The sequence below is a fragment of the Pseudopodoces humilis genome, chromosome 9 (genome assembly GCF_049639895.1).
Source record: "Pseudopodoces humilis isolate 2021_Gansu_Grassland_sample_001 chromosome 9, ASM4963989v1, whole genome shotgun sequence".
Lineage (NCBI taxonomy): Eukaryota > Metazoa > Chordata > Aves > Passeriformes > Paridae > Pseudopodoces > Pseudopodoces humilis.
This window is the reverse complement of record NC_142208.1, coordinates 1,356,999-1,383,339: the sequence shown is the minus strand read 5'-3', so window position 1 is coordinate 1,383,339 and position 26,341 is coordinate 1,356,999. Positions and strand designations below refer to the sequence as shown.

General features: G+C 40.0%; 1 protein-coding gene and 1 non-coding gene across 9 annotated transcripts; both read right to left on the bottom strand.

The window, feature by feature from the left end:
- Positions 1-26,341, bottom strand: CCAR1 (cell division cycle and apoptosis regulator 1). 8 transcript variants are annotated; one of them, XM_014259268.2, is made up of 26 exons: positions 26,259-26,341; positions 25,490-25,608; positions 18,847-19,097; positions 18,306-18,350; positions 17,596-17,628; positions 16,436-16,629; positions 15,786-15,900; positions 15,517-15,706; positions 14,258-14,390; positions 13,796-13,957; positions 13,164-13,389; positions 12,170-12,283; positions 11,176-11,342; positions 10,215-10,425; positions 9,325-9,408; positions 8,493-8,678; positions 7,077-7,268; positions 6,502-6,735; positions 6,046-6,157; positions 5,743-5,784; positions 4,308-4,390; positions 3,714-3,860; positions 3,190-3,310; positions 2,473-2,658; positions 1,994-2,199; positions 1-1,391 (listed from the first exon to the last, which is right to left on the bottom strand). In XM_014259268.2, the coding sequence occupies exons 2-26, from the start codon at positions 25,560-25,562 to the stop codon at positions 1,332-1,334; spliced, it is 3,567 nt and encodes a 1,188-aa protein (XP_014114743.2). In that variant the 5' UTR covers positions 25,563-25,608; positions 26,259-26,341; the 3' UTR covers positions 1-1,331. The 8 variants fall into 8 exon arrangements, with proteins under 8 accessions (XP_014114743.2, XP_087915479.1, XP_014114740.2 ...); XM_088059353.1 differs by having other exon boundaries at positions 17,596-17,622; XM_014259265.2 differs by having other exon boundaries at positions 18,925-19,097; positions 26,259-26,339.
- Positions 11,494-11,557, bottom strand: LOC148183731 (small nucleolar RNA SNORD98). The gene has a single exon (XR_015773312.1). It is a non-coding gene; the product is annotated as a small nucleolar RNA SNORD98 (small nucleolar RNA).

Genomic DNA, 26,341 nt, shown 5'->3' with positions numbered 1-26,341 from the left:
TTTTGAACATAAATTCAGGCATTTTAATGTGTATCTCATTAAAGCTACATGAGTTTCCATGTAGGTTATTCATACATATTATGGCACTTGGACTTTCCTAACAGGTATTTAGTTACCTAGGACATCTAGGCTAAAAAAGAAAACATCTGCTAAAATTAACCATTTCTCTAAGAGAACACTGCTGTCCCAATTTTCAAACCCCTTAATTTTCCTGAAAGTTGCACCAAAACACAACTGTTGATATTTCACATTCTTTGAGTAAGTTGCCTTTGACAAGGAAGTCACATTAACTCATGAGTTTTGATCTCTAGTGATTTGTGAACACAAAGAAAGGCTGTCTGACCCATTCTCAACAAACTGTCCCTCTCCTTTGTAATTACAGTATGCAGTATAGATACTTCTTTTGTTTGGAGCCACTTCTTTTGTTGGACTAAAGGCTTAGCAGTTATGACACACTTTGTCGGTCCAAATTTAACCCAAGGCAGTTCACACGGGCAGCTTTTTCTCCATGTAAGGCATTATTCTGACATCTACTGGCCCAGTATCCAACTGTACCTCTTAATATACTGCATTTGTTATTAAAAAGGAGTGTATATATATATTAATCCAAAGATAAGAACAATTTAATGAATACAAATGACACATTTAAAACAGGCCCATGTATTTTCATATAAATCTCACAACCCTACCAGTATTTTGGTAGGTTTCTATTGCTTTCTTAACTCATCCAAACTACTGTATATTACAAGGCTTTAATACAAGCAGCTTTGGGGAAGAAAGTTATATATGGAAGGGAAAAAAAATTGTGACAAGTGAAAACAAAAACCAAACCAAAACAAAAAAAATCCAAGAAGCTTTTTTTTAAAAAAAATCTTTACTTGTAAAATTAAGCAGCATGCTATTTTGTGATTTATATTTGAATTTAAAAAGACTAATTAGACCGAAATAAAGACAAAAACCTAAAAATGGCAAGTCTATAAATAATGAAAATTTTGATTTCACTAGACTTCAATGAAAAACATTTGGTAATTAAATACTTGCTACTGTTCATTACGTTGATGAACTTTATTAGGGTTAAAACTATAACAAAGTTCATCCTAAAACTTTTCGCAATGCAAAATTATTTTCACTTGAGGAGTGTCTCAAATTGAATGCTAAGAATTACAAGCAATCTTCTGGAGCAGACACTCACATTCATAAAACTTTATACATCTTTTGGAACCTAAGATATTTATACTACTAAAATCGAACATGCATCACTTCCCATACATTCTGGTATCATGATTTATATTACATTATGTAACACCATTCTTCTAAACAGCAGCAGTTTATCATACGTTTGCTCCGTTTTCTTTGGATTTCTGATCTTTATCTTCGTTCTTCACGATGTCCTTTAAAAGGAAAAAGGGAGAGAGTGAGAGGAATTGTACAAGCTGTATTTCTCATGAGAACTGTAAAGGAGCATGAGACACAGACACTGTACCTTTAAAATACTATGTGAACTGGTATCCTACTCAGTTTAGTTATAACCAATTCCAGTATCTTCCTGAAAAACTGAGGGGTAGAAATGCTCTGGAGCTTATATGTTTTGCTTAAAACTCATTTTACTGACATACTCTCACATACTAAAAGAGTTGAATTCTGCCTTGAAAAAGTACTCTTGACCAGTCAAACAGAGGAGTAGATTTGGACTGCTGAGGATGGACAAGATCAGGACAGGAAAAGAGACAGTTTGAGATCTACATTAATATTTATACCTTTCTAAAAACACTGAATCCAGGAATGTATGTTGCAGGTAAAGAAAAATACATATTTAATTTGCTACCTTTAAATAATCAATCAAACATTAAGCTTCTTCTCTATATATGTTAAGATACTGCTGCCCTGAGTTCATGTCAAAATTGTTTTTATATTGAAGTGCTTGTTCCAATAATTATTCTACAGAAGTTTGTAGATGACAACAATAAAAAAAATGGAATGAGACAATTCTAACCTGTTTGAGAACACTCTGTATTTCATCCATAACAGTAGCTAAATTTTTGATTGTCTTATTCAGCTGACCCTCAAATTGCAATTTTTTATCATCTGAGGTCTTCAAATTTTCTTGCAGTTGGCCAAGGTCCTTTTTTACTTCTTTTAGCTCCGCAGATAGCGTTTTGTTAGAATTCTCCAGTTGCAGTATAGTTTTTTCATCCTCATCTTAGGAAGGGAAGAAATGAAAACATCAAGTAACTTCCAACTCTGTGCGCTTTGCATCTTAATATTCTATTTGTGTGCAACACCATAATACTTATTTTTAAAGAACATTAAAAACTGCATTGAATTACCATTTGATAATACTTAATTCTGACAACATTTCAATTCTCGAAGAAAACTTAGGTCACAAATATTACCCAAATTGATTTATCTACTTAAAAATTCTCAGTGTCTTGCACCCCTGTAAGAAGAACTACCTTCAAAGCAACATCCCACCTGTTTTTTCTTCCAGCAGCTGCAGCTTTTGCTCTATCTCTGCCCGCACCCTTTCACTCTTCTCCAGCTTCTGCAGAAGGCTGCCCACGTCCACCATGGCTCCGTTGTAGACAATGAGCCCGACGTTCTCCTCCGCGGCTTTGCTCTCCTGCTTCACAGCGGGCGACGGCAGCAGCAGGCGGTTCCCTGCAGTGGGGTCAGCAGCACCAGGAAATAATCCTCACCTCATTCCTTAGTGACCAACCTCAGAAACTTCTCATGAGGACAAATACAAGTTTGCTGCTCTATCCCTCACATTTCCCTCCTTTCCCTGACCCTAATTCTGCTCCCTGCCAAAAAGCAGCGTTCTCTTTTTCAAGGCATCGTTCTATGCCTCTTTCCTGCAGGAATTTCTCTTAAAAACTCAGGCTCTATTCTACTTCCTGCAGCTCTGAGCCTCCTGACTTCAAAACTAACAATGAGAAATGATGTTCATCAGTGTAGAACATTAACCTTGTCCTCTTTCCTGTTCCAAGATATTAAGATTTATCCTAAAGTTGCAACATTATGTGTTGGAAGCACAAACACTGTTACTTTTGAACTGTCAAAGATTTACTTTTCCAAACTGGCTCAATTAGTTTCTGCAAGAAACCCAGTTCCTCAGAACTCTCAGTATCATTCCCATAGAAATAACTCTCTGGAAATTCATGGCAAAAAAAAACACCCCAAAAAACCCACCTAACATATCTTCCTGTAGCTCGTCAGACTCTTCTTGATTTTCTTCATCTTTAGAAGTATCTGTTAGTCTTCTGTAAAAGCAAGATTCTCGAAGCACTACTTTATTAAGCAGCTTCTTGACCTACAACACAGCCATGGGAAAAAAATAATAGTGTTATTTAATACCCAGTCATCCTGTTACCTAAACAAGAATGCTTTAGCTTGGAAAACTTAAAAGAAATTGCATCACTTTTTGAACTTTAACATACTAGGGCTTACAATGCAAACAAACTAGGAAAAGAATAAATACAAGTTTGAGACAAAAGCTACATATACAGTATGGGCATATTATAAGCTGCAAACTTCACCTTTTCACTCCAAGAAAATTTACAAAATATTGAACCAGTATTTCATTGTAGACATGAAGTGGCTGCATAAAAATAAGAGATCAGGTATGTAAGCAAAGCCTTTAGAAGCTAAATTACATTTCTCCCACTTAAAACATCCCTGTAATAGTTTGGAAGATTTTTAGTAGTATACAAAACCTGAGCACGTGACAGGTGAAGTCCAAGAGTGTACAGGATCTCCTCCATGTCCTTCTCCAGAAGGTATCCACAATGACTTTGATCAAAATAAACAAAAGCCATCAGGAGATCCCTGTTAACAGTCACCATCTGGGTCTTGTCTTTCTCCTACAAAAAATTGATTATAAGATCATTAGGGAGTTAAAATACCATTCAAAAAACACACCAACTTCTCACTTAACAAAAGTTTTTTTCTCTGTTCATTTTATTGTTCAGTCAAGTAATTAATATTACTAGCATTTACCTACTTAGATCACATAATTTAAGACTAATTTAAGCAATATATAACAAGCAATCTTTCAATATTTAAAAGAAATACACCACAGTGAATAGTAATAGCTGGTAGACACAATTTCCTTTTGTTCATGCTAGTATGTAAAAATGCTTATAGTATTAACCTAATTATAAAATAGGAAACATCTCTTCTGCCCTCAATCCTTTACTTAACAGCTATTTTCAAAGGGAAAAACGGGTCTTACAACAAAAATAAAGCTAAGCTGTAATTAGGACACCTCTAACAAGGTCTATGCAGTTGTTAAGAAAGGTGTTAATTACTTTATCTTTAGACGCCCTCTCTTTACAATGCTTATTTCCCTCTCTTCTGTCCTCCCGTTTGTTCATTTCTTCTTCATCCCGGTCTGCAAAACAGAAAGAAAATTCAAAATACCCACAGCAAACTATTACCAAAACAGATGTGGCCACTAGAAAAGTCCACATAACAAACATCCCGAAACATCTGCAGTACGCTTCCCTGAAAAATAATAAAAAATGCATTGAAGTGAGCTCTGTTAAATTCTGATTTTTCTCTAGTCTTATTTTTACATAAGCCATTTATAATCTTTTCCCTGTGTCTGTTTCAAACACAAGACAGAAGAGCCGAAACAAATGCTAACAAGGACAAAATGAGTTCTGCCAATATCTCCATCTATTTAAGTGGCGTGCAGGAAATTACCACAATTCTCCTTAATGAGGCTTGGCAGAGTCTGCACTCAGCTATGGTTATTCCTATTCAAATTCAGCATTATTTACTCTGAAATATTTCATATAATATAACCCATATAAACTATGTAATTAAAACCATGTGTTTATACTCATGTTGAGTGAGAGATTACTCTTCCTATGACTTAGATTCTCCAAGAAGTTACAGATCACATAATTTATTAGATGTGAATTACAAATGGAAGGTTTTTTGTCTGAAGGTAGGTGGTACAGCAAAACCAGACTGAAAGAGAGGAAAGGATGAGGCAGCTGCTGGGATGGATTATGGCAAGCAGCTCTGTACCTTATGTGCAAGTCTTGGGTCAGAAAATCAGGTACCAACTCCTGCTTTAAGCTCACCTTCCTTGTGAGGAAAATTTTGGAAAAAACTATGTATTACAACACTTGGCTAATTTTACCAACTCTTTTCTGGGAACCAATTGCTTTCTCCTGCACCTCCATGCAGGCTGGGTTTTCTCAGCAACTCTTGACTGGGAATAGCACAAGGACAGATTATGGGAAGCAGCAGCACTTGTACAGGACAGACAAGTCCAGGCCATTCTTACAGACAAATTATAAGCAAATATGAGTTATTCTGGAAACCACAGATCAGCATCAGTTTTTTAAGGCTGGTGCAGTTCTCTGCCAAAAATACAACTGAAAAATGCTGGGACTGCAATATCCACACGGTTCAAACCCACATCTCTAGCAAAACCTCTCCACAGAAAGGCAACTACCCCAAAGTACAAACCAAAAGCAGGCATCATGTTTTCTGAATCTCTGAGCAGGGAAAGAGCTGCTGTTGTTGCCTGCAAAGTCCTCCAGACCCTTTCCCTGTTTCTTCAGGTTAACACAACTCTACCCAAACAAAAAACAACTTCTTGTAACATGGGCTAAAGAGCACCCACACTACATTCTGTCCTAGCAAAACCAGGATGACATTCCAGAACTGAGGAGTAAGAAGTTAGGCATGTAAAAGTGGCTTGGTTTTTCAGAGGTGCTGAATACTCACATCTCCTACTGACTTCAATGGGAGTTGCGAGTGGTCTGCATTCTGAAAAAAATAAAACCACTTCTATATGCATGCCTTACTTAGAGCACCACAGCTACTTTATATTAACTACGTTCACACAATGCCTAGGCATAAAGGTACTTACATTTTACGTAGAAGTGGTCAGAAATACTAAAAAAAAATTAGTTTTATAATGAAATTTTGAATTGCCTAGTTGCAGCGCTGTCTCCAGCTTGAAAGAACATAATCACTGATGATAAAACAGAATTTGTGAAAGGTCACAGAATTCATAGTTCAAGATACCTTCATCTTCGTCCTCAGCATCTTCTGCCTCCATTGGATCATACTCCTCTTGATTATTGTCATCTTCCGTTTCTTCTTCATCTTTAGAATCATCTTTCCTTTTATCTTCCCTCTGTAACAGAAGTTCCTAAATATTTATCTAGTCAGAATCAAAATGCAGCAAAGTAAAAACCTTACTACCAGTCAGTCAAAATTTGCCTACATTTCTGCTTAGTCACCTAAGAACACAGATACAAATCTATGTGATACAGCTGAGTGTTAAAATATTCCCAATACACCTGTAAATTTTTTTAATTACTGAATATAATTGAAGCATATTTTAATAGATCAGAAAGTCAAATCAATTAACTAGCATTGTAAGAGCTGAGTTTTTGAAAGCAATAATGTAAAACTGAAATAGAAACACTTTAATATTGATCCAGACAGGCTAGAACTGCATATGAGCTAACTGCAGACCTTCTTTTCATCTCTCTCTTCTTTTTTATCTTTATCATCTCCAGATTTTCTTCTCTTAGGTTTTGGATCATCTGTTTCATCATCTTTTTCTTCTTTTTTTTCTTTTCTCTCATCTTTTTTGCTTTTTTTGTCCTTTTTGTCCTCTCTCTCTGGGAGAGAAATCAGTGCTTTGTAAATTCTGACACCAAAATCTCTTTGAAGCATTTCATTGAAGAGTTCTGCAAACAATGATACCTGTAACATAAAGAAGAAAAGAGAAGCGATAAAGTTTTAAAGCATGTATTAAAATTGTATATAATAATGATAAAATCGCTATGAGGTGACATCTTAACAACTTGCATCATACCAGAATTCTATGGAGTGTCAGATTTCTCACTATCTGTTCTGAATATGGAATCCTTAAACAGCTTTACAAATTCCATTTGGTGTCTGAAAACCTGTGTATTCCTCTGGATACCGTGCAGCAACTCCATTGCTATTGTACCATGTACCAAAGACTTGGCAATTTACATATTTTCACACAAAAATTAAAAACAAACTAGAACAGCTAACTGGAAGTAGCAGAGCTGAGTTACCTCAAAGGAATGTTCTTTATTATCTTCTAATCTGTAGTCCAGAAGAACACTCAGAGACATAATGCTGCAGTCAAACTTGCCGCTCTTTGCTGCCCAGTTTGGGTGCACGATGATGGCCGGCTCATCCGGCAGGATGTAGCGTCGCTCCCGCCGCTGACGTTCCAGCTCCTCTTGGCGTTTTCTTTCCTCTTCCTAAGAACCAAAAACCAACATGGGGCATAGTCCAAAGCTCAAGTTTCAGCCTCTACATTAGTTTTTAGGACTCACTGCTGTGAGGAAAGCCTAAGCTGCTGAAAGCAACGCACAGTTGTACAGCACAGCGAGCTGTTTACTCCTTACAAAGGAAAAGAAACCTCATCTCTCCAAAGACACCCACCACAGCTTTAATGATTACCAGATGACAATTTACTTAACTCTTGATTATGGGAAACACAATCTACCTGACAAAAATGAAACAAAGGGTTACAAAAAGGTAAAATGCCACCATCTTACTGATTGCCAAGAGACAAATACTTAAGTCTCTTGACTACAAAAAAAGTCATGGCAGAGCTTGCGCTTTATAAAAAGCCAGCACAATCACAGCTCCCCTCCAATGCTAAAGAAAGCTGTGGCAAGAAACCCAAGCTAGTTGAACCCCATCCAAGCTGTGGGAGAAGGCAGCAGCTGACAGAATTAGCAAGCACATGGCCTTTCCTCCCTCTGCAAGGTTTACAGAGCTATATCAAAATATAAAACTTCCAATCACCCCATACAGGTTACCAGGTAACACACAAAAGGGCAGGTGTAAAAGCAACTGAAGCACAAACCATTCTCCAGACATTTCTGCCCCTTTTCTGTGGTTGAGCTTTGAGCTTACTGCACAGATTTTATCTTTGTGAAACAACAAACCAGGCTAAGCACTGCAGCTACAAACTGCAAAACTGAGAAACTCCAATGCACAGCAAGTATCCAAAAGGAAAAATTAAAGCTTCATAATAAGGGAAAACAAACCCAAGCAAACCATCTGCCACGTGAAGAAGATGGACTGAGACACAGAGGCCAACAGAACTGAGCAACTGCTTTTCACGTAGGTTTAAGGAGTTATAGTCTTGCTCACTTTTTTTGAGCATAGCCCTTCTTAGAAGGCTGGGATTTATTTTTCCTTACATTTAAAGTCAAACATTAATTCACATGCCCTAGTGCAGTTGCACATTTAAGCTGATTTGGCTGATATAAAGTAATTCAAACTGGCCAAGATTTCTTCCCAGTTCAGCAGCTCAAGGCACAGCAAAAGTTCCCAGTAAGTCACCTGTAACAACAAAATCCAAGCACAAGCAGGCACATGCCTCTATTTTTTACGTTTATACATATTTATACAAATGTTTCATATATTTAATGTATACTAGGGAGTTAAACCAAGTATGTCCAAATCCTAACCTCTTTATCATCTTCGGATTTCCTATCCTCCTCCTCCTCCTCTTCTTTTTCAGACTTCTCCAGCTCCTTTTGCTCTTCTTTTTGCTCCTCTACTTTCAGCTGCTTTGTGAGTCGAGCTATCAGCTGAGATTTCAGTCCCTTAGAGCTAAGGGTTCGACTTTCTAATTCTTTGCGAAGGTCATTTACCTGATAAATAAAAGCTTTGTGAGTGGTATCAAGCAGTGACATCACAAAACATTTGTTTAGTAGAGAAAGTGAGGAAAAAAATCAGCAGCACTGAGAAGTCAACTGTATTTTTTTAAACATGTGCTGAAAAAAATCTAATAGTTACTGATAACAAAAACATATTACATTTAAAGTGATGTTTTCCACAAAGAAACTTCTTGCTGAGGAACTTTTCACAGAAGCAGAGAAAGGATTTTGTAAGAGTAAAATAGTTTTACCGTTGCTTTCAAGGAATTTTTTTATTGTGTTTCCTGATTTAGTTTAAAAAGGCAGTAATTGTATAAAAATGTATTTTTTAGACCCTACATTTTTAATGTAATTTGTAATCTGGCAGATTACAGAAGAACTCTCATTTTCCAGTTAATGTATCATTTGTGATAGCCTTTAATTGTATAAAGTTCAGAATAGATTCAATTAGCTGTATTCACTGACTATAACCAGGAGTCATCCCTGCATACTCTGATACCCCATCCAGTGCCTACAAATTCAGCAAAAGACTTCTGAACCCTTTTTTGCTCAATTAAGGGAACATATACAGCTGCATTTCAGGTGGTGTTTTAAAAGTGAAAAAATACAATGGAATCAAATTTTAAGAAGTGTTTGTTACCTTCATTGTTTTTGGATCCAGTTTAGACCAGTGTGTAGGCGTAGAGATCTCTTTAGCTTCCCCATCATCCTTCTCCTCTTCATCCTGACAAATAAAATTTAGAAATTATCATTCAGAAAGCTTGAAAGCATTTCAGTTATTTTTAAAATTCTGTTGCTGATCTGTGCAAGGTCACAACTGTTTCAGATAGTCTTCTCCTAAAGTTATTATTTAGACAAGTTCACACACACATTCTACCACTTTATAAATGATCACAGTGCCACTCAGCCAATACAAGCCAGATCTGTGGAACACAAAAGGGTGATAAGCAACACCACAAAGGATATTGGGGTTACACAGACACTGCTGGTCTCCAGTAACCACACAGTGGGTCATCTTCCCCCACATCTTAAATCCCCCAAATTACTCTTTGTTCAGTCAGACCTTCCCTTCTGCCAAGATGTTGATCAGCCACATGGCCTGAAATTCAGATGTTTCAGACTAGTGTTTGTTCAATTTCAAATATCACAATTAGAACTGGCCACAAGAGAGAATTTAGAAATTTCAGAAAATGGCAAAATGTTTGAAGACAGCTATTCATAAACTGAATCTCACTCAACAACTGGTCCCAGATTCCAGCAACTACGTCTACGATAAGAAATTTTCTGCGCATCATAAGCACAATTTAATTCCGTTTGTGATATCAGCATACACGTTTAAAGTTAGTGAACTAGCTGAAATAAAAATAAAAAGCAACATTCACTACACTGCTGAAAGCTGGTTTACCAGTCATTGTTACCAGTTATGTTCCTCCTATGTATGTATGTTGTGTAGTATGTGGTGTGCATTTTGTGCCTGTGTTCCTGTGCCTGTGAGAAGCAGAAATAGAAAAAGGGATTAGCGTTCAGTGCCTGTTCTCCATCAGCCTCCTTGCGTTCACCCTGAAGCTTCTCGACCAGCTGCTGCTTGTATCCTCGGGAGAGGGTTTCCCACTCTGAGCGGGTGGGAAGGCAATGCCAAACATCCGGGAAAAATAAAACCACTGTCTCCACATGAGCTGGAACTGTACGCCCCTTGTGGGTCTCCTCAGGGCGATGGTAGCGAATCTCTGCAAAACGGTACCTGTTGCAAGGGAAGAAGCATGTTGGAAAAAAAATTCTACAATACATTTTAAAGAGCCTAGATCACTTGTAGCACATCAAGTAAAGAAATTTTGCTGCAAGACCTTGAGGTTTATCTAAAGAAAAAAATTATGGAAGCCATATTTTCTCTTTTGGCACGCTTGTAAAAGGTATCGCAACTGAAAAGGAGGAAAACCAACAAAATGCTTTTTATACAACTTGTTGTTTAGCCCAAGTAGGTTTTATGTGCAAAAAAGAAGTTGTTGAAGAACTTTGAATTTAGCATACAATAGGCTTTCCTGGTATTAGTACAACTAAAGAGAGTGTTAATGCAGGACAGAAAGTCATCAAGAGAAAATATGGCTGTATAACAAACGGCTATTTATTTATAACAAAAGAACAATGAAATGAAGTTCTCTTGACGATCCTCTCCAGCTATGCACAAAATGAAAAATATTTTCAACGCACATTCATTAAAAAAAAAAAAATTACAGTATAACATGTCAAAATAAACCCACATTTTTTAATTAGTTCTTAATGCAGTATTCAGCACAGTTGGCACCAATCAAGCTGATTACCAAACAGAACATCCTTTGAGTAGTTTACCTGAACTACCAAGAGCAGTTGACAAAGAAAAAAAGTGTTTTTCCAGCTTTTTTTTTTTTTTGCCTTTTTTTTTCCCCCTCCAAGTCCTGGTAACAGACAAGTATTTATTTCTACAGTGTACTTGGCTTTACAGTACAGTACTTACCATTGAGTGCATACACTTAAGTCAATCCCTGTAAGAGCCTTGCAACAACGAATTGCCGTCTTTATCAGCACCGAAGGGTCCTTTTCTGGATCAGGTCCATCCAGTGATGGGGACCAGTGTCCTCCAATAGCCATAGCTTCATCTTTGCCTTTCATACCCACTAAAAACTAGACAAAAAGAGTCTTCTGAATGTTCCCCTGCTAGGGGTAAAAAGTCATTTTCCCAAAGTGCAAAGAATAATTCATAGCACACACATTGAAATCCGTGAGTAAACCTTCAAATTATTTTGAAATCTGAAAATGAAAATCAGTCAAGAAAGAGTTCAGTTATTTTTTTCCACAGATTATTTCAGCAATGGAATAGGTTTAAAACATCATCACTCATTCTTGCTTTCAAGATTTTCCATCATGTTTGTTTATTGGTATAGGCTTGTTCCTTTGCACTTACAAGCTCTCTAACCCAAAAGACAGACAGTAATTTAAATTGCTTCTTAACTCTGATACTCATTTACACATGAGCTTGCTTAGAAGTGATGAAAAGCTAGGAAAGGTGAGACCACAAAAGCATCATACCTATGAATGAAAGTATTCCTGTGTGCAGTAAGTTAGAATTTAACTGGAAAACAATTCTGTTGTCCTGAAACATCCCAGCACATACAGCTTGTTCAGTTTAATGGCTGTTTCACTTAACACAACAGCTGCTTAGCTGTTGCTTCATGTGTATTCTCTTCCCAGCTGAGCCCTCAAAAAACAAGTGTGTGCTCGTAAAAAGCCGCTAACAAAGTTAATTGTTTGAGTTTAACTAAGTTGAACAAAGCAGCAAATGTGAAACTCCTATAAAGTGGAAAAAGAATTGACGTAGAAGCTAGGTCTCTTCAGAGGAAAAATGAAGTTATCATTCAGCTGTATACAAGTTCCTCTCTTATTGTCAAAAATGGTAAAGCTCTAAAACCAACCTTCATTGCCAAAAGCGTCTGGCATTGAAGCATATTTACCTTTACAAGTCTAGCAGGATGCTGAAATCCATCACGAAGTTCTTGGGGGTCCTCAGCCAGAGCACATGACTTGTGGTAGAGATCTTCCATGCTAGGACTAGCCATCAACATCACCTGTGGTGCAAGTCAGAGCAGGCTGGTGAAGGTCTCACTATGACTGATAATGGCCACAACTTGCAAATACACACAGCAAAACCTCACAAGGTTGCTCTATACCCTGAACAGGTCTATGATAAAAAAGGATGCTCCTTCTGACTTACTGTGTTTGGAAGCTCTTCTAAAAAGGCAACCCTTGTTCTGCATAAACTGACTGGAAAGCCAGGATGTCTGATATTTGAGCAAAGGATTTACGATTTTTGTGCACAGAAGGCGAGTATGTTAAGTGTTTCTTTATCAGAATGTCAAGATATGCTGCATCAAGGATAATAATTATGTATAAAAGACCCCTTTATCAAAACATTGTCCTAAAACCTGTTCCATTTGAAGTCTATCATTAAAACAGACCTAAGTTTTTTAAGGCAATCTGTGTTGCAAGTATTATGTTAAAGACAGATCTCAATTTACTTCAATAAATATTGAGACTAATAGGAAAGAAGGAAAGAAAATACCACTGAACAGAGTAACACAAACTGCACAGAAAGTATCCTTGAAGGAATAAAAAAGACTCTGTTAACTACTCAAAATGAATTGCCTAAGAAATCAGAGACCTTGCAGGAGCTGGCTTTCCTATAATCACATCTCTGCAACTGTGTGCAGAGAATGGAAGAGCCCTCTGTAAACACAAAATGTGGCACAGCTCTACTAACAGAAAAACAAACTGAATTTCAGTCATGGTTCTTTAAGCTCTACATACCAGATTTTTACTGGAAAGTTTAAAACTGTATTTTACTCAAATGACTGCAGAATATTTTCAGGTCAGTTATACTCACTTTTGCACCCTATTGATTCAAAACATTTCTAATCAATAGTGGTATCAGTGGAAAAGCATACAAACCTTAGCACTGTAGAGATGATCAGCATCAGGTGGATCAAGGACAGCAGCGTTCTTATCTATAGGATCTACTTCTCTATGCATTACATAGAAATTACAGTAGTTTCCCAGCTGAAATGGTCTAGACATAGGAAAAGCATCCACCCATGTAAACTGAGCATCAAAGAAATCGCTCGGGATATACAAGTTCTGGTAACGCCTCCTCAGCTCCATCATATCACAGCTACGGCTGAAAGACACAGCATTATTTGAAAGATACACCAATGAAGAATTAGTAACAAAGTACATCATTAAGAGGTATATTTATTGGCAATACAACCACTGTCTATCTGATTCTCTATACATAAAATCTCAAGAGCACTGACTACATTTGAATGTCATGGATGAAGTTACTATTAAACACTCTTCTAATTCAGGTGTCTGCATGTTAAGAATACTCATTAAACAACACTATAAAGCTATTTTGCAATAGCATTCTAAAGTAACACAGAACCTGAAACAAGTTTATCATACAAGGTTCTTAGCCATTATATATTTGACCCTTCTTTAGTCAGGATCATCATTCAACACCCACTTACACACAACGTGGGCTGATAAATTGAACTGTAGGTAAATATCTGGCACTATAAACATACCAGTCCAATGAAAACTTGGAAAACTGAACGGTGTAGCGAGGAACGACACGCCGGGGTCTCCGTGGTGACCTCTCCCTCTCCCGTCTGGGCGATCTCTCTCGGGAGCGTTTCCTCTGGGGGGATCTTTCCCGGGACCTACGTCTCTCCCGCTCTCTTTCACGACTTAAAGAACACACACAAAATACAAATATTTTTGCAAGCTGGTAACACAAAATTATTTCTAGCACAACAGAAGCCACACCTGTCAGAGACAACTCGAACAAGGGAAGAAGTTCAGTACCGTCTCTTTATGAGAGAAACCGATCACACAGCTCCTTACTTTCAGGTAGACAAGAACTCTTCCCTAATTCTTAATGGTAACACCACTTGTGGGTCTTGCTGACTCACTCTGGAGCAAGCAGCTCAGCTCTGGGTGAGGACAGGTCTTTATGGAATGCTTGGATCACGGTCTGGTTTACATACCTCCTGTCATCTTTTCGGTTTGGCATGGGGTCTCCACCTCGGTCATTCCTCCCAGAAAATCTGGACGGTGGGTCTAGTCTGCGAGCTGGCTGTGGCTGTGAAACCAGACGGACTGGGGGCTGCAACAAACCACCTGAAACAAAATGTACAGCATCAACACAGAATAGGGGGCAGCTCCCTACACTTGGCAAACACTGCTGTTTACTGCTGTTTCACTTGTGTACGTTTTCTAACCTAACACTACAGTCAAATTTATCCATTGTTAACACCCACCCAAAGAAACTCAAGAGACCTAAGCTTTTCTTCAGTGAGGCAAACTGACACTCTAGTTAAGTGAAATTGGTTTAAAAGCATCTTCTTGAGATGGAAGCTAATATAACCTAAGCATATAGAATCCATCTTAATAAACAGCTAAGCCTTTTTGAAAACTTAATTTAAGACATACACTACCTACTCATTGAACTGAAGGACCACTAAAATCCTCATTTTAAGGCTATTCATACATAAAAATAACTGGCATCCTGAAAAACTACTCCTAAATCAATGTATTATACCGCTACATCAGTCCTTCAGAACATACTTTCTTTGTCTCAAGACATTTAACCAACTAATTTAAGTGGAGCAAATGCTACCGAACACCAGTGAACAAGTAGGACTAATTAGATTGTAGTAAGCATTTATGCAAAAGAATTCTGCTTCAGTTCATCTACCCTTGCTTTTACTGTGGTAAGAACAGTCCTAATATTATCACTTCTATCACTGATTCCTCAGCCACTCAATGTGGAGGAGAATTCACAACCTTTGTTTTAGATTTGCCATGGTTGGCAGTGATTCTTCTCTCAGATGCCAACCTGGCTAACCAAAATGAATAAGCAAAGTAACAGCTTTAACAATACAACTGCAAAACCTGATTTTGTGGAACACTGAAGATGCTGAAGGACTGCACTGCTATTAATACTTTCAACTCCCCAACTTGTCTGTGAAAGAACAAAAATTACATTGAATTTGCTTTCGGATTACAAAATCTTAACATGAACGTGACTCTGTGGGGATTTCACTGACCAGGTGATTTCTAAGCTACCGCAGGCAATGTGCCTTGCACAGAGCTGCAGGAAGATATATTCAATCTAAAAAACTCTACTGAGTCCCTTCCATTTTATTTCAGCTATTATTTCACCTTTCTGATTAAGAGGAAAACAACCATCACCCACTAAACACCAGTGACCTCCCCCCAAAATAGGCGTGCACCGAAGGAGCACCTTTCTGCTGTGGCTGCTGCAGCAGTGGCTGAGGCTGTGTCTGGAGCAGAGGTGTGATGGAAGCTGCAGAGATCTGTGCCTGCAGCAGGGACTGTGGTTGTGGCTGTGCCTGGACCCCGAAGGTCTGCTGGGCGATGGGCTGCAGGACGGCCGGCGGCGTCTTCAGCAGCGGCTGCGCCTGGCTCTGGTTCTGACAGCAAACACAGCGAGTCGGCAGAGAGCTTCAGCAGAGCCAGCCACTGCCAGGGACACTGGGTAACCCCACTCACCTGGTTTGGGAGGGTCTGGATCCTTTGGGCATTCCATTTGAATGGCATGTTAGGATTGTAAGTAGCTTCTACCAAAACTCTGTCACCCACCTGAGGTGTCTTTCCTTTAACAGCACTGCAAACATTACAGAAAACGTATGTGAGAGTCTATCTTAGTTAGGTTTTTTGCATGTTACATTTAAAGCTGGGAGAAAGTAGCCAAAGTTCATTTAAAAAAGCTCATAGGAAGAGCATCTATCCCCAAATTCAGCATTAATATTACTTGCTTCAGCTCAAGGTATGCACAGGTACTTAGTAATTCCCTGTCTTTGGCCCTAAGGCAGAAGTTCTCCAAAGAGTACCAAGTTAACACACGCAGACAGCAGGTTTTATGCTTTTAATCACCCACAAATTCTGCAATTTCCTATTACAAGGAGCTAATAACCTCTGGTTTTCCCACCTTTGGGCTTTGTATTAAAAAAAATCAAAAATTCACATGAAGGACCTCAGACTTAGCATCTATTAACCTCTCTGACTTTCCCTTCTGAATGAAAACAACAGACTCTTGCAGGCACTATCAGCAGAGTCACAGAATTAGCGTGCAATCATCTAAACCTTTGATTACTGAGAGTATCATGGAGTACATCTGCAGGCGAGTGTTCACAGCTTACCTAAGCTGAAAAAAGACATCTTCATCCACAAAACCAAATGTATCATGTAGCTTAGTCACCACCCCAGTGAAGACACGCTGCTTTTGTGGCTGTGTTTGCTGCTGGCTGGAGCGGGGAGCCGGGTAGGAGACCGTGATCTGAGCTGCCGGCTGGGGCGTGGACAGGCTGAGGCTGGTCGGGAGAGCGACTGCTGGCTGCAAGCAAAACAAAGCCAACTCTCAATCTTGGAAGCAGCTGGCAGACTGACAGGGAACAACAGGTCCTTTAGTCATGGAGAAAGCAGTTTCAAGTGACTATAGCACCTAGAATAGACGTTTTCAGATGGTGGAAGGTTTTTGTGTTTTTTGTCAGGTTGTTGGGTTTTTTGGAAGGTGACACTTTTCTTACTTTCAATGAAGGCTGGCTTTGTTATCCTTTTTTACAAGAGTCAGCTTCCCCCAAGAATGTACCTTGTCCAGACAGAAAGCATGAAGACTGCATTATTGTCTACAGGTAACCCATAGAATGGGCTTGAAGTGGAGATAAATTCCCAACTTTTCTAGGAATAAATGCTTCAGAGGTCATTCTGCATTTATACCCCACCTGTAGTGGTAGAAGTCAGTAAAGGCTGAGGCCAACACAAACCCTTCCCTAAATCAACAGTTCATGTACTTGCCTTTTTAGTAAAGGAGAACATGGTAAGATAATGAAATCAGGTCAAACATTTTTACCTTTTTAAAGCCTGTTTAAAAGTTCAAGTGAAAATGGAACTAGAGCAATTAGCAGTGCGTTAAATGGCTGCACATTTTAAACCTGTCAAGCTCAGCAAGATTCTTTTTAAACCTGGTTATACACATACTGCTAAATTCCTTTAAATAGAAAAGATTTTCCCCATTTGCTATTTACTGCAAAACAACTGGACACTTGAAGTTCAAACAAAAAAAAATATTAAAATACAATCAACACACATGTTCCCTTCAAGATTAAGGAAGAGTGGTTGCCATTAATTTTTGAAACCAAGGCTATGCATATTTTAACATCTGGATAAAATAAACCTGTACCAATAAAATATCCATTCAGATTAGTTCATTTTACAGATTAAAATACCAAGATGTCACAAATTTGCAATCTTGCATTATCTGTGTTTGGGGATGAAGACCAAACAATAAAGCCAAACTAACCTGAGTTAAAAGGGTCTGCTGAGGTTGCTGCAACTTAAAATAAATAAAGTTATAAATTAATTTTATGTGCTTAAGGAAATTGTACAATTCTACCTCCTCTTTACAAGTAAGAGTTTTTCCTTAATCTGAGTCAGTTAATAGTCCTTTAGGGCTTGGTCATTTCAGCAGTTTGCACATCTGTAAAACTGTGCTTGTGGGGTTAATTTTAAGATTGTGTAACCCAGGTTTATTCAGAAAGGAGAAATGCTTAATTTTTTTTTTTAACTGAAAGTTAATAGCAACACCAAAAAAATTTTGGCAACTGAAACAGCTTAGGCATGTAATTCCCTTGTACTTTTATTCTTTTTCAAAAATCCTGTTAAGTTTGAAGATCATAATAAAAATCCAAAAGGGAACGTTTTTGGACAGCGTCTTTCCAGCAGTTAAAATACACGGCCCTGTTTAGAGCAAAGTTCAGCAGAGAATCATTTACTCATGGAATAGCATGTATATTTAAAATTTGTTTTTGCATGAAGGTAGGCAGGTTTCCATTCTGCGTACATCTTTCCAGGTTTATGAACTTCAAGCTCTCCTTTGCTACACAAAATATTACTTAAGTTTCTTTAACAACTTCCCATATGAGGATGATTTCGGAGACAAATCCTACAAGACACACAATTGACATTATTTTTAAAGTTATTTGTGATGTACACAGTAAGAATCAGACAAACCTGTTGCTGTACACTATAGAGAGTCTGCTGAGGTTGTGAATATTGCTGAAACAGATAAAAGCAAAATATCTCATAAACAGGAGAATTATTGCCACAATAATATCAAATACAAGTTATCTGCTTAGCAAGTTCTAGATAAAAACAATTAACATTTAACAACTTTAATTAAAAAATAACTAATAATATCAACATATATTATTTTTGTAACAAATATTCTGAGCCTTTAGAGTGGGCCCTGATGTTCTCTTTCTAGCTAAAGTCAGCAATTTCTGTTGAGCCTGACACTTAAGAGTATTTAGGGCACATTATGAATCATGCAAAATCCCATAAAGGAGATATATATATATATATATATATACACTGATGGGAGATATTGGAGATTCTCATTTTAGATGCAGCAAAACTCGCTCTCCCAAAGGGCTTTCCACAGCTAAAAATCAGCTCCTCCACAGCCCAAACTCCCACCTTCGCAGACCAATTCCGCTAGCTATAAACCCAAACCCCCACCATTGAGAAGACAGGTTCACACTGCAATGTTCACCATTTTCCATTCTCCTTTCCTCCTGGATCCTTTAGCTTTACGAAGTTCGGGGAGCGCCGGCCGCTGTGTTTGCTTTACCTGCTGCAGGGCCGCGGCCGCGGCTGCCGCCTGCTGCTGGAGCGCGGCGGTCTGCGTCAGCTGGTAGTTGGTGGGGGTCTGTGTGGTCAGCCCCGCGGCTGCCAGCGCCGTCTGCTGCGTGTAGATGGTCGGGGAGGCTCCCAGCAGCGAGGGCTGCTGCACGCCCAGGGCAGCTGTGGAGAGAACAGGGCCAGTGAGCGCTCACAGCGCCTCTGCCAGCCCGGCTCGCGCAGGACGCGCCGCGCGATGCTTTGCGCCTCGGTCGAGCTCAGAGAGGAGATCGATTGAGTTCCAAAATTCAAGATAAAGGATTGCACCCCCCTAGCTTCTCTTCTAAATTCATCTACCAATAGTAACCCACAGCAGAGGAACAGAGACAGTTACATTTCCTTCTCTGGAGCTGCTCATTTTACAGCTGCACCCACCCCCATGTACTTTCTTGAAGGTAGGCCTGGTTCTGGATGAGCCAAATGAAGATTGCTGCTCTGCAAATTAATACATTTCATTCTATCCAAGGGCAAGAGAAAGCTTTACTGTAACAGCATCTATGAAACAGAGGCCTATGGAACGTGTCCTCTGAAATCACGCAAGTTTTTGCTCCACTCAGTGCTGTCTTTGTCTCCAGTGAAGTGGGGGCTGGTGGGGAAGGAACAGCCTTGGAACAACAGAGAGCTTAATCAGTCCCCATGTATAAGGGAACTCAAGCTCTCTCCAGCTCTTAACAGGAAGGATTTGTGCTGCCCAGACTCAAACTGCCTAGAAGGAAAGATTAGTTTATTTTACTGTCATGACAGCTTTTAATTCGCCACAGAACATAAGCAAATCATAAGGAGCAGCTATGCACAGGCTGTGCTTCTGAACAAGGTATGCTCAAGACTTACAGATGGATCTTTTGGGTGACAAAGAACCCTTCAAAATGAGATCTGAAAACCTGCTCCTTCTTTGGCAAGATTTTTTCAAAAAGTTATCGGCAGCTGCATGATCAAAACTCCATGATCATAAACTATCAGTCTAGTCCACATGTTTAAATAAAACCAGAGAGAAACTCAGCAGGGAAACACACTGCCAGCAAAAACAGGTCAGCCAGCCATCTCCAGAACTGAGCAATGCTCAAGATTAACACAGTTCTCTCTTCCAAAGCCATCAAAGACACACAACGGAATGAGGAACAGATTTACAGTATTCCTGCAGTTTGTGCTCCACACTGTTCTTACTGATGCAAAATACAGCTTTTCTTCCCTGATCCAGGCAAGCAGTAAAACACTGCTTGTAGTTGGTGATTGTTACCATAATGCTGTGCCCCCACTCAACAGGTCCTGAATAATGTAATCCTTCCTACCACACTGCCCTTTCCAGCAGAGCAGTCTTTGTTGATGGCACTGATCATCTTTTAATTTTGTAATGAATCAGGAAAGAAATACATAAACAGCACTGAAAATAATTGCTATCACTATGATCTGTATCAAATATTGTCACATAAGCACTCCAGGAAGTAACAGTATTTTAAAAGTGAAATCAAGCATTCTGCAGTGTACGGCATTTAATTAACTTTCCCCATGAAAAATTCCAAAATTTGCATTTCTTTAGAAGCCAGCAAACGAAATTTGAGGCTTCTCTCCTGACAGACCCTCCACTGTCTTGAGCCTCTTGCCTCCTGCTTGATCACCAGCTTCAATCTGAATGTGCAGTTTGGACCATCCAGAAGGCCACTCTCAACTGGGTCCTCACCGATGTCTCACATAGCACACCTTAAACAGACCTTTAAATATAATTCTGAAGTTTTGCTGCTGCATCCTGGGACAGCTTTCACTTTCCTTGGCTGCAATACTTTGCTGGCTCAGTCAAGGCAAATAAACCAATGCATTCATCTTTCTCCTCTTACTTCCACAGGCCAAACAGAAATTCCCACCAGTGCAGAAATTTGCTCCATGCTGTTACCTTTGAACATTGTGTGACTATTCCAGTTTTTGTCATTCAGTCTGAATACATGATGTTGCTCCAACACAGGGGGATGAAGTTGGGAAGCATTACCAAAAGCAAATCTCACAAGTTTTCTCCTACTTTTTGCATCAATGGTACCCACAAAAACGCTTACTCCCAACACCAGATCTTGGGATTATTCAACTCTTCAGGTTCACTATGGCAATTTCCATTTCAGCATAGCCCAGAATTATCTCAAGCAATTCCCAGCCCATCCTAAGACCCTTATCCCATTTGGTCAACTAAAGAAAAACCAGAATTTTTTTTTTTTGCCATCTCTACTGTCACTTTCTGAGCATTTAATATTAACTGGGCATCTATTGTCTACAACACTTTAGATTTACTTATTAATAAAGGGCAAAGACAAAAGACAGCCAAGATCCTCTCAAAGGATAACACCTGTAGTAACAGGTTTTTCAAAGCTGCATCTTGTTCCCACTGATTTGCCCTGAAGTATTCCAGGACTTTCATCTGATTGACTTTCATCTGTGTACTCATCTTGGTCAAACAGGCTCCAATGAATTAGACAACTGAGTTTGCATTACTAGTTAAAAAGAAAAGGAAAGAGAACAAAAAGGAAAAATCACACAGAAAACCAAGAGACAGAGAATGAATCAGACTGAGTCTGGAGCTGACATCTGACTGCCATATTACTATTACTGGCAACAAGCATCTGCAGTGGCAAACAACAGCATCTTAGGATTTGTAATGATCGCAGTAAGTCCAGTGATGGAGATGCCTTCCTTCAAATGCAGTGCAAACAACTCCCACTGGCAACAAATACCGCGTGGCACTGCAGCTGAGAGGGCTCAGGCAGAAGCTGGGGTCCTAGGCTGCAGCTCTGGGTTAGGGAATAGACATTTAGACATTGCAACAAACACAAAGCCAGTCCCTCTTTCTACTCCTAAACCCTAAAGATCAATAAAAGTTAGGGAAATATCTTCAAAGTACATAGCTACATATGTCTCCTTGGTAAGTGACATAGGTTTATTAGAATTACAGTAAAAGAGTACCCTGTACAGGGCTTGGGACACTTCTCACAGCTGTCAGAAATTGTGAGATTGGCTCCTTGGGCTTTCGAGTTTCTTTAAGCTTCACACTCTTGCAATACAAACACCACACAAACTACTCCAAAAATCCTCTTAACAGGCACGCACTGGAAACCAGGCTCAGCGCATTTGTCATGGGACATCTGTTTACAGCAAGCCAGCAAAGTGTGCACCAGCTACTATTCCTTAGTGGGCTGAGATTCACCACATGCTCACCCTGCTCTTACACTTTGCTTTAGTCACCTCACAGGGGCCACCAGCAATAACAAGACACTGAGCTCCAGGCACTTCAGCTCTCATCAGCTCTTCACTCCAATGCAATGAAACCTAGATACAGCAAAGACAACAGCACCAATTACAGAACACAGCAGAGCCAGGACTTCCATCAGAATTATAGTCCTGTAAAACCAGCCTTTTCATCGCAACCCTGAAAACAGCACAGGGCGAGCACTGCGACAAAAACCAAAGAGTTGCCAAAAATGAAGAGCTAGAGAGGAGGAGGGAATTCTCCTTCACAGGCATTTCAGGAGTTTGCCCATCATTATGCAAGTTAAAAGTAATTTTCTGTAGTAGGCATAATTTAATTTATGCTTTAACAATGCTTAACCAGCATGGTGGGGGATTTATTCTGGTTTCAGTCTTGTGATGCATAAAAGCATGAGATGAGGAGTAGACAAAAATTCACTGTGTTACGTGTAGGAGTTTCTCTTCACACATCGATCTTTGCTGGCATCTGGAATTACCCATCTCTCTTCTAATACCACAGGCACAGAGAGTAATTAATAAGCCCTCTCAAAGGGATCCCAGAACCCTTCATTACACAGCATGTCAGTCTACAACTAGCGTGTCACACCTTAATAATTAAGAGCTTTAACTCATTTAGTTACTTCTTCACCAGGGATGGCCAAGGCAGCATCCACATCAGCAATTAAAAAAAAAAATTCACCAAAAAAATCCCTAAACCAAAACAATGAAAAACACAAACCCCCACCACTGATATTTTTTGCAAAAAATGTCTAACACCATCATTCACTTCTTCTGACAGCTTGGAAAAAACTACGTATCATGTTGCTTGTGTTACAAAAATCGAGACCTCTTTCCCTCATACCCAAGCACCTCAAAGCTTTGAAGGAACCTGACACTTGGACAGAAACAGCTAGCATGCATAAATATATATAACAGCTTTGGCCAACCCTCTGAAAGCATGTTTTTAACATACTTTATGAGTTAACACTGAAATTCACAAGGGTAAGCCGATTTGCACAATTTCTTGGGTGCAACACAGGTGAGCAGCAGTTGAGGCTGATCAGCACACCTGAGCACTGACAGCACCTCCTCCTCAGGAAAACTGCCTCTCTGGAAGGTCACAACTCCAAAAGGGGCAAGTTCCACCAGAAACACTGTTCTTCAGCTCCCAGAAGTGCCAAAGAGCACTGCTTGCCTTCCAAAAGATGCTTCCTGTGCTCTGTATTATAAATCAAAATAACCAATTAAAAAAGCAGGGGAACAAGTATGTACTTGAACAGCAGCTGGGCAGAAGAATCCCAGGGACTGGGTTCAACAAAGCACACAGGAAAGAAAGAGGATGCAGACATGGTGACATTACTGTATTGCAGCAGGAATAGGAAAGGACACTACAACGTGAAAAGGACACCAGGAACATGAAGGAACGTGGAGCTAGCACAAGAAGAGTGTAAAAGTGCAACCAAATGTTACATCTTTAATGGCTCTCATATTTGAGTCAGGTGCTGCTGGGTCAGATGAGCAGCTATAAATCCCTGCAGATACTGTCCTCATGGAGCAGGTGAGAAATCTCTCACAGCAGCCGATGCTGATCAGTCCTACCCAGTTATATTTGTGCTGTATTTAATTTAAGGAGGCTCAGAAGTAGGGTAGGAGCATAGCAAAATGGGTAAGAGGCAGATGCATGCTCCATCCACCCCTCCTCCAGGGCCCCCTCCTGGTCCTACCTCAGCAAGCTCTAAGATGAATGCCAGCTCCTCCCCTTGGCAGGTTTTGTGCAGCTTTCCCTCTGGAACAGGACATGGAGCTGGTCCTCCACCTTCCACCACTATTTCTGATTCATCAGCTGTCACATCAGCCAACACATCAAGAACAGCCCAAGTGCTCCCACTCTCACTGCTCCAACATCTCCCCCAGTCTGACATGAGAACCAAAAGCAAAGTTTGTCTCTCCCACATTCCCAACCCTTTCCAGCTGTTAGGGATTTCCTTACAGAAGGAGATAGTGTCATTTGGATAAGGGAAGTGTGAGCTATTCAGAGAAACGGTGAAAACCTGCCTGTGGGCAGCTGCTTAGGGACAGCAACAGCTCAGGCAGGGAATGGAGCAGAATGGGCACGGAGGAAAAGAAAAAGGCACACCGGGATAATGTGCTGTGAAGCACATGGTGGGTGGTCACTCCCTGAAGATGCACAGTGTGATTGGATCAGTGCCCCCAGGGAAAAACTGGAGACTGAGGATTCACTTTTCGAAAGAAAACTGAGTCAGAAGAGGAGAGAGATTCCCACCCCAGACTCCTCCAAAGAATGTCACACATTCCCAACCTTTGCTAGGCTGCCAGATACAAAGCCATTGACAAAGGAAGTGTGACATCATATCGAATGAACATATCAAAGTGTGAACTTCATATCAAATCAGAGCAACTGCAGAAACCACACATCCTGAACCCTCTAAGTACCACAGCTTTGCTGAAGTCTTTTCACACTGCACAATGTAACTCCAACATTTAATTAACAAACTACTCGTACTCAAAAGCAAAAGGCACTCCAGAACTGGAAGTGGAAGCACCAAAATTCATCATGCATCAAGCTTCACATTCTTGCCTCAAACCTTCTGTGCTGTAAATCAACATAAAAATGGAGCCAGCTAGGTTTTTAAACAGTGGTTGCAGTTAATAACACTTATTAGCTAAATCAAAGGAATCTCTCTACCATTATTAGGGCAATACCTCTGGTTTTAGGGACCTTTAAATTCTAATTTAGCATCAAAAAATAAATGCCTCCCTTCTCACCCAAGTAACAAATTTCAGAGGACTTTCCACTACATGGATTATGTCTAATCTACTAATAAAATAAATTAGAAAAATAATTTATAAACATTGATTCAGGCTGCCCAGGAAATGAAACCTGGGCAGCACTTAAAAAATCTGTAATGCCTTACTAGACCTGATATTATTTAATCTAGAACCAAGTAATTTAATAAGAGGTAATTTGATTTACACATCTTTGGAGATGAGTAACTTGATACGTTATTTATTGACTGAAACAATCAATACAGATTCACCTGGGATTTCACTCACAGTCCTTAAGAAAACCAAGTAACCAACAAAAACCAACAGACATTATTAGGCAACGGCTTTTAAAGTCTCTACTGTGGAGAAAAACTCCCGATTTAAACCACTTAAATAGACTGCAGATTAGTTAGTTAGCATCGTGCCACTCTGAAGTGCATACCCAAGTATGGAATCTCCAAATCTGCTACATGTCAGGGTTCAAACATCGAGTGTAAACTGACCTGGCTGAGACACCGCAGTGGCTGTAAACTGAGTAGCCCAAGGGGGATTTTTCTGTCCTCCAAACTGAGCCATGGCAGAAGGTAGAATCTCCTGGGTGTCTATCTTCTGGAACTGCAATCTAGTAAAATAAAGCGCAGTTGCAATCTTCGAAACAAATACCGTCAGGTTATTTTAATTCTGGGCCAAAAAAAAAATAAAATAAAAAAAAAAAAAACGACCAAAAAAACCCCGAAACAACATCATCAACAAAAACCCTCAAAACCAGAAAATGAAAGCAAAGAAAGAATCAAAGAAAGGGTCTTAAAATATTAGTTTTACATCCGTAAAGCCTCGTGGGCACATGCATCGCGTATGCGAAACACAGAAAGTTGTAAAGCAAGTTATTTTATTTCCCTAAGGCACAACCTCCATCTCCCACTTCTTAACAATGGGACTAAAGCGATTCAAAACGCCAAAAACGCATTCCCATTTCCAGGAAGATTAAGGGAAGGGTGACTCTGCGGAACCAAGAATTTAGATTTGCTGTTTGTTCTCCCCGGCTGTGCTGGGCCGCGGCGGGGAAGCGCAGGCGGCAGAACGCCGCTCGCGTTACCCCCGGGCTGTTCCCGTCCCGGCGCACACGGGCACGGCAGCGCGGGGAGCCCGGCGAGCACGGCCGGGCCGCGCACCGGCCCCGCCGCCTCCCTCCGGCCCTGCCTCCCTCTATCCCTCCCTCCGGCCCTCGGCCCGCTTCCCGCTCGCCACCGGGCCCCGTCAGAGCTCCTTTACCCCCCGGGCAGCCTCCGCTCCCGGCCGCGTGCGCGGGCCCCGCCGCCGGGCGGAAAGCGCCGCACGGGAGAAAGGCAAAGGGA

Bases quoted from the DNA above. Each gene is read 5' to 3' on its own strand.
- CCAR1 (XM_014259268.2), bottom strand. From the start codon at position 25,562: ATGGCTCAGTTTGGAGGACAGAAAAATCCCCCTTGGGCTACTCAGTTT. The intron at 12,284-13,163 runs GTTTGTATGCTT...CTTGCACCACAG, and splicing joins ATCATCTCTACAGTGCTAAG to GTGATGTTGATGGCTAGTCC. The intron at 6,736-7,076 runs GTAACTCAGCTC...TTTATGTTACAG, and splicing joins ATAAAGAACATTCCTTTGAG to GTATCATTGTTTGCAGAACT.